This window comes from Hyposmocoma kahamanoa, unplaced genomic scaffold (assembly GCF_003589595.1).
Source record: "Hyposmocoma kahamanoa isolate Upper Pololo Valley unplaced genomic scaffold, ASM358959v1 98330, whole genome shotgun sequence".
Classification (NCBI taxonomy): Eukaryota; Metazoa; Arthropoda; class Insecta; order Lepidoptera; family Cosmopterigidae; genus Hyposmocoma; species Hyposmocoma kahamanoa.
Window position 1 is genome coordinate 1 of NW_020655564.1, and position 8,575 is coordinate 8,575.

At 35.2% G+C, this 8,575-nt stretch overlaps 1 protein-coding gene across 2 annotated transcripts; it reads right to left on the reverse strand.

Annotated features, from left to right (window-relative positions):
* Positions 1-4,581: 4,581 nt before the first annotated feature.
* Positions 4,582-6,517, reverse strand: LOC113238830 (cyclin-dependent kinase 2-like). 2 transcript variants are annotated; one of them, XR_003311135.1, is made up of 3 exons: positions 6,247-6,517; positions 5,686-5,969; positions 4,582-4,610 (listed from the first exon to the last, which is right to left on the reverse strand). XR_003311135.1 is itself a non-coding variant. In XM_026475674.1 (2 exons), exons 1-2 carry the CDS (start codon positions 6,360-6,362, stop codon positions 5,759-5,761), a joined length of 327 nt encoding a protein of 108 aa, XP_026331459.1. In that variant the 5' UTR covers positions 6,363-6,517; the 3' UTR covers positions 5,205-5,758. The 2 variants fall into 2 exon arrangements, 1 of the variants encoding a protein (XP_026331459.1); XM_026475674.1 differs by lacking the exon at positions 4,582-4,610 and having other exon boundaries at positions 5,205-5,969.
* Positions 6,518-8,575: the final 2,058 nt, after the last annotated feature.

Below are 8,575 nucleotides of genomic sequence, written 5' to 3' on the forward strand. Positions count from 1 at the left end.
TAATGAGCTTTTAAAGCTGGGTACTGAGTATCGAAAACTTACTCAAGTCTTTCGTCAGGATGAGCTTAGTGAAACAAATGATCCAGTAGAAATAAATCAGACTCCATTCCCACCACCCACATCATCAACGCAACCAGCGCGTGCATCGTATGCCAGCGTTGCTGCAGCAAAACGTATCTGCTCCACTACAACTGTTGAAGTTCGACACAGTCAACGGTCAACCAAGACTATTAGAACTCCAACCGGCCATCCAGAAGAAAGGTAGCTTTTTCTGATAAAATAGGTGTAGGACTAGGCCACCACCTAAGTAACCACTTAAAACAAAGGGTAGTCAACTATTGCTATCCAGGAGCTACTTTTAGTCAAATTACTACACTGTTAAGTGGTTGCAACTTTGATAAATATACAACAGTGATTCTTATAATAGGTGATAGTATTAACATTAGTAAAAAAGAAGTAAATAGTAGCATTGACGTGTTCTTGAGAATTCATGAAAAGTGTGGGTGTAAATTCATACTAAGTGCATTCGCTTACTGCTCTAACCTAGGCATCGCTCGTAATAAGTATATATATAACATAAATTCGCACATTCATAATTTGACTTGCCGTCATAGTGACGTTATATTTTGTTTTGACATTAATAAGTTCGTAAGGAACTTCAAACTTTTTGAGGATAATTTACTTTCACCCATAAGGTATCTGAGACATATAGCTAGTTTGCTATCTTTTAATATTAAAGACGCTGTTATAGAACATATAACACAGTCCCACGACAATGCTCCTACTTTAAGTAGCAACAGTATACTTTTTACTAACCATAATTTAAACTGAAAAACACGACAACAGAAAAGTCTAATCGTTTCCATGTAGTACATCAAAATATTCAAGGCGTTTCTGGCAAAACATTAGAAATAAGTCTTTTTTGCACGATATTTCCGTTGACGTGTTTTGTGTTACAGAACACTGGCTGAAAGACTACGAAGCAATTAACAACATAGAAAATTATGTAATAGTCAGGTCGTTCATAAGAAAGAGCTTAAGTAGAGGCAGATCCATGATTATTATTAAACGAACTTAAAATTTAAAGAGCGTAAGGATATCACAAATCTATCTACTGAACTACCTAACTATTGAGATTTCATGTGTGGAATTGGATCAGTTTGTCGTCTTATGTGTATACAGGCCCCCCTCTGCTAATTTTAACGAGTTTGAATTAATTATGGAAGACAGTTTAAAGCGGATTTTTCCAACCACAAAAAACGTAGTAATATGTGGAGATTTCAGACCTAAACCTGTTGGAAAACTGTTCTACTTCTGTAAGACTCATTAATTTATTTAAGTTTTAACTTTATTAATCTTCTCTTAGAACCAACTCGCATTACTGCCTCCTCTTCTACTTGTATTGATAACATCTTTTGTAACGCAGACGCAGTGTCTAAATATAATAATAAATTGGTTAACATCCGACCATAGTGGCCAATTGGCTTCTTTTAATTGTAAAATGAGCAAGAAGGTAGACCAATTTCTCTGCAGACCGATTACCACAGAACGAATAATTAGATTTCAAAATAATATCGGCAATAGTTTAAATTCCCTACTCCATATACCGGAGGTTCCAAATACTTTATATAGCACGATATTTGGTTTAATTAAAAATGAATTTGATAATATATTTAAATCGGAAACATTAACTTTCCATAAAGAGACAGAATTCAACAACTGGGCAACAATAGGTATTCATAAGAGTAGGTCTCGTTTGTATGAGCTATATGCTATGAAAACTTATAATACTAATTCCAATTTCATAGAATATGTTAGAATTAATTCAAAAATATTTTAAAAAGTATGTGTAGCTGCGAAGGTTAAGTTTCACAGCGACAAAATTAGACAATCGATAAATAAATCTAAAACTACTTGGAGCATTATAAATAAAGAGTCAGTCAGGGTTAAACAACACGATAGAGACATGGTTTTAGAATTAGACAGCAAACTTATAAAATCTAAAGATAAAGTAGCCCAAGCTTTTAAATCGTTCTTTTCGGAAATTGCTGTGAACACTACAGAATCATTCAATTCCTCCCCTTCACTTGCTATTGATCTCCTAAAGGAAAATGTTAACGTTTGTGGCAGTATATTTAATTTCCGTCATGTCAATCCACAAGATATCATAAAAGCTTTTAAATCAATACATGTTAAAAAAAACTGAAGATCTCTGGGGCATATCAACTAAAGTTATGGACTCAATTACTGATCTAATTTCCCCACATTTAGCTATAGCTTTAGCAATAGGTGCGTTGACAAAGGTGTTTTTCCAGATTTAATGAAATACAGCAAGGTTATTCCCTTATTCAAAAGCGGTAGGAAAGTTGATCCTAGCAACTATAGGCCCATTTCAATTTTAGCAGCTTTAAGTAAAATATTCGAAAAGGTTATGCTAACTCAATGACTGTCCTATTTCGGTAGGAATCATATTTTTCATAGTGAACAATACCGGTTTACTAGTGGTAGATCAACTAGCGATGCGGGGGTAGCGTTACTAAAACACATCTTTGATGCTTGGGAAAGGTCCCAGAACGTTATTAGTGTTTTCTGTGACCTCTCAAAGGCATTTGATTGCGTTGATCATATTACTCTTATTAGAAAGCTGGAACATTACGGTGTAAATGGCAAGGCGTCGAAACTTGTCTCGTCATATCTCAATGGTAGAATTCAGAAAGTAGACATAAATGGAGTGACTTCTTTGGGTTCTCCGGCAAAAATGGGTGTTCCGCAGGGCTCAATACTTGGACCTTTCTTATTTCTGATATGCCATTCTTTGTTAAGGACCATTGCGAAATAGTGTTGTTTGCTGATGACACATCCTTGATTTTTAAAACAGACAGACATGTCATTAACTATGACCATATTAATGATACCCTTTCTAAGGTAGTCTATTGGTATTTTTGCTTACAATTTATTGCTTAATGCAAAGAAGACAAAATGTGTTAAATTTGAATTACCTAACGTAAAATCGACTAGTCCAAGCATAGAAAAAAACGGAGAAAAGTTAGACCTTGTTAATAAAGCAATCTTCTTGGGAGTGACCTTAGATAGTAAACTTCAATGGTTTCCACATATATCTTCCCTGGCCAGCAGATTAAGCTCTGCTGCATACGCAGTCCGCAGAATACGTGAGCTTACCGATGTTAGTACTGCTGAACTAGTTTACTTTAGTTACTTCCATAGTATAATGTCCTACGGGATTCTCATGTGGGGTAAAGCGGCAGATATTCAAACCATATTTGTATTGCAAAAACGAGCGATTCGTTCTGTGTACCGTCTAGGCTCTCGGGTTTCTCTCAGAGAAAAGTTTAAGGAGACTGGTATCATGACTGTGGCATCACAGTACATTAACTCAAATATTTTATATGCCCGTAAAAATATACATAATTTCAATAAGAAAGAAGATATCCATAATATTAACCTTAGAGCCAAGTCCAAACTTATGGTACCACGATTTCGTTTAACCAAGGTAAACAACTTTTTTATGGGCAACTGTATACGTTCTTACAATAAGATTCCAGAGCATATATTAAGTTTATCATTTCCTAAGTTCAAAAACTACATTAAAAATATATTGATCGAGAAATCATATTACAAAATTGAAGACTACGTGTTAGATAAAGATGTATGGGAAGACGACACGGCTCCAGAATCCACACAAATTTGATTCAAAGTGTATTCCATAGCGTTTAAGTTTTTTTGAAAAGAGCAATCCCTAGAGTTTCTTGCTCGTTCTTCTCAGGGAGGTCAGAGTAGTGAACGAGCAGTAGCTTAAATGTGACGTTTCCAAGTGTAAATTTATTTTACCTATGGAATAAATAATCTTTAACTTTGACTTTGCACGATGGCGACAAAAGCCGCTACTATGGTACTGCTTTGTGACGAAGACAAATATTCAGTATATAATTCCAGTTGGGGCGTACGTTGTATGAGAAAGATGTGTGCATTACCGCATTAATTAGAATCAAAAGGTACCCTAGAAATCGAGCATACTAGTCGCAATAGAACATTATGATAACATTACAGGATAAATTAAAAGATCTATATGTCGCAACCGCATTCTATAAAGCGCCGTATAACATTACGGCTAGCCGCTTTCCAAAACTGCGCTGTTTTCTAATACGGCTACCTCATGTTCAGCCACATTGCAATTCCCCTAAAAAAAGAACGCGACATTGTAATAGCACGTGGAATTTCACAGCGGCTAAGGCTCAATTTATATTGCGGCGGAACGGACTGGAAGCGAATTTTTGTAACGATATTGTGCACATAGCATAATTAACTTTATGGTCAAATGTGTAACATACAAACTAGATACAAACCAAAATCTTTTTAACTGAGTTTTGACTAACAGGCTAACCAAATTCTATAATGTAGAGAAAGAATCGATGCTCAAACTGGCAACTGCATTGTCCAAACAACCACAGTTTGAAGAATTGAAGCCTAAACATACACAGATTCAACTGTCCGAGGTGAACATTTGTCCACATAAAAGTAATCCAACACTGCCTTACATACCACATTAATTGGAATTATATATTTTTGGTTGTATATAAGAAGTATTGCATGTTGGTAAAATAACAAAACAGAGGATGGCCCAGAAGTTATGGTCAAAATGAAACGAGGAGGTGCAGTTGACTAATTCTGATCAAACTCACCAAAAAATGTGGGGTTTGGAAAAATTGCTAAGCACACCGCCAAAAATCAGATATGAATATCCATAAGGTATTTATTCATCATTTGTCCAAGATTCCTGGCTAACAGTATGTTTCCAATAGTACTAATTTCATAAAATGCATATTTTGTGAAAATAGTATGTTAATAGCGATTAGAACTTAAGTGAACAATTATATTATCTTCACAAAAAACAAGACATAATTTTCAGAGATGCTCCCCAAAATAATATGTATTAGTGAATATGTTTCAGTGGCAGAAAGGTACACATGACTTTTTTTTCCGAGGTTAAATATTTTTTGTAATAAAGATCACTTTCATAGAAAACTTTCTTAATGCTGATTGTTACTTTAGTTACTATTGAAACTAAACAAAAAAAGAAAAAAGTTCCGTTATTAATTTTATAGTTTTAAAATATCTGCAATAAGTTCATGTACAGAGTCTGCATCTTTTTAAAATAAACACACAAAAGAAATCAATAGGAGGGTTTGGGAAATGTTTAATGCATTGACTATTCAGATTGCTGCCAGATGGTCTGCATGATTGAAAAGAAAGACAATTGTAAAATAAAGTCCTAATTGCAATTGTCATATTATGCTAGCACTTTTCATGAAGAGTTCAGAAAAAATCTATTGAAAAGGTATATACTATATATAAGGTGTATACTAATAAAAATGCACAAATGTGAATAAAGACATAAAATTCCTTTAAATTACAATTTAAATATGTGGGTTGTTTTGGGGTGCACTTAAAGATGTTTTCCGAAAGATACAAATAAATGAATAACTTCAGAACCACCAATTTCCAGACCCCAATGAAGAGAATTAAATCGATCAGAAACATTCAACCCTGCCTCCTCATTTCAATTTGATCTTCACTTCCAGGCCTGTAAGTGACATAACTACTCCAACCAACATAACCATAAAACAACATTAGTCCACTCTCAGTGATGTAACTAATGTTTAAAATGTTGCTAAAATAATGGTTTCCCAAAAGTAAGTCATTTAAATAAAATACACCCTTCAAACTTCTTTCTATTCAACTATGTAGGAGCCACCTTAACGAGATCGAGGCGTAAGGGGCCCTTGGTCAGGTCCATTAGTCGCTTGAGATCCATGTGCAGGAACTCGAACACGAGGAAAAGCTTGGTGTCGGCGAGCACCACATTCAGCAGCCGCACCACGCCAGGGTGTCGCAGCCCGCGCAGCACTGAAATCTCACGTAGCGCTGTCGACGGCACGCCCTCAGGCTCACTGCAACACCACACAATACCGGTACCATGCTCAGTGTCAAGAGCAGAAACATTTTTGTGGCTATAAATACGTCCTCGACCGTCTATCTAAAATCGTAAGCGCAAATAGATAGCAAACACAACAAACATAAAGTATTTCTCAAATATAACTTAGATACTGATAGCAATAAAACATTATATTCAATCCCTGCAATAATATGCGGCCACTTTGAAAACATTCATTGTCGTTGTGTTAGAGGTAATCTGATGAACATGTCAGTTTTCGCGCCAAAACTTACTTCTCGAGTTTAATTTTCTTCAAAGCAATTTGTTTGCCAGTTATTCTATCACGAGCTTTGTACACTACACCGTATGTGCCTTCGCCAATTTTTTCCACTCGAGAAAAATTTTCCATGGAAATGTTTTAAAAGCAAATTTCGTTGAAACTTGAAACATCAATTTTATTATGTCTAGTCGTAACTATTAATTTTTTTTTTCTTCTTTCCATAAAGGAAAAGGCAAAGGTTTTACACCATACAGCCAAGTCTTAGTACATTATTCTTTTTTGGTACATGAAGTTGATTATGTTTCTGTAAATATGGCCGCCACAAAGAGGATAGGCAATTTGAGGTGGCGTGTTTGGATTGACTCGGGATTCCTTAGAACGGGCCGATACGGGTATTTTAGTTCGAGATTCGTATAATTTCGCGTTTTAATCTTCGATTAAGGCACAATAGCACTATCCTATTCCGCTTTAAACTAGATTTCACAAAATAATTGAAAGTCAAAATAAAAACGACACTTTTCCCTCCAAAAGGTCCAGAGCCACAAACTAAAAATACAAGACAGACGGTTAAGTCTTTGGAAAGACAATGTCATAGTAGTGGGGTATGATGCGACGCGGAGGCGGCGAGGAATGTGCTATAGATATTCATTGATAAATTTATGCAATATCTCACTTGCACTTTGAAATTTGTTCATTATCAACTCTTTTGTTCCTTTTACACCTTTCATATAGTTATGTGTAGTATTGTAGTAAAATAGGGACGCCCTCTAATCGATAAAACCGGTGTTAGAGCTGTGCCATACGATTAAAGTATAGAATATTTTTCCGGATTTTGTACGCTCAGGTTCTGGAGATACAAAAATTTTAGGAATGGGGATTAAAATGAGTAAGAATGACTTTTATTTATTTATTTAATACACAGATACTTATACATTAATATATCTTATACCGAACTTAAGTAACAATCTTTATATTTTAATAATACCAATTTCTACGGCTAAAATGTGTACGTGTACCAATGAAATGGCCCCTCTGATGAGGGGGAACAGCGCCCCACCTAGTACATACGATAATGTACAATTTCCGCGCTGTTCCGTGCGACTCAACCACTACTTGGATATAGCTCCGCCCGCATATAATATGGGACACTACTACACTACTCTTATCCAAAAGCAATAACTGCCTCCGTGGCCGAACGGTTACCAAGCCGGACTGCCACGCAGAAGTCTCAGGTTCGATTCCCGGGCCGGGCAAACATTTGTATGGCCTACATTCATTTCTCTCGGAGTGTGGGTGTAAATGTGGTTGTCTATGTGTGTGTCCATGGCTCCCGCGACAAAGGGTTTCCCTAGTGCAGGGCTATGTTGAGTGTGCGCGTTATTAAAAAAAAAAGCCCAAAGTATACAGAAATGCTTACACGTATATGCATATGTATAATTTAATCATATTTGCAAACTGGACTAAGTTCTAGTATGTTTGTCGGAATATGAAAAGCACAAGAGAATAAAAGGACATCAAAAACTACCTACCCACCTCGTAACTATTCTATATAATATTTACAATGTAGACATGAAAGTCTGGTCTTGTATGTTTGCCTAGGTATCATTAATACGAGAGAATAAGAGGACATTAAAATTACCTACTTCTTTTTTGATTCTATACATATTGACAATTTTTAAACTTAAAAGTGAGGTCTAGTATATTTGCCAGGCCATCATCATTTATATAACAGAATGAGAGGACGTTAAAAACTATCTACTTACGTCGTGCCTCAGTAATTATTCTATACATATTTACAATTTAGACTTGAAAATCTGGTCTTGTATGTTTGCCTAGCTATCATTAATACAAGAGAAAAAGAGGACATTAAAAACTACCTACTTAATTTGTGATTTTGCACATATTTACAATTTTTACTTCTTAAAGTGATGTCTAGTATATTTGGCTGGCATTCATTTATACAAGAGAATAAGATTACATTAAAACTACCTATTTTGTGATTCTATACATATTTACAATTTTTAGTCTTTAAAGTGAGGTCTAGTATGTTTACCTGGCTATCATTATACAAGATAATAAGAGGACATTTAAACTAGGTACCTACCCATTTTGTAACTCAGTAACTATTCTATACATATTTTCAATTTAGACTGTATACAGAGGTCTAGTATGTTTGTTTGCGTATCAAAACACAAGAGAATAAGAGGACATTAACAACCTACCCACTTTGGAAATCAGTACTATTCTATACACAGTTAAAGCTTAAAGAGTTTAAAGTCAGATCTAGTATGTTTGCGTGACTATCATTTATACAAGAGAATAAGAGGACGTTAAAAACTACC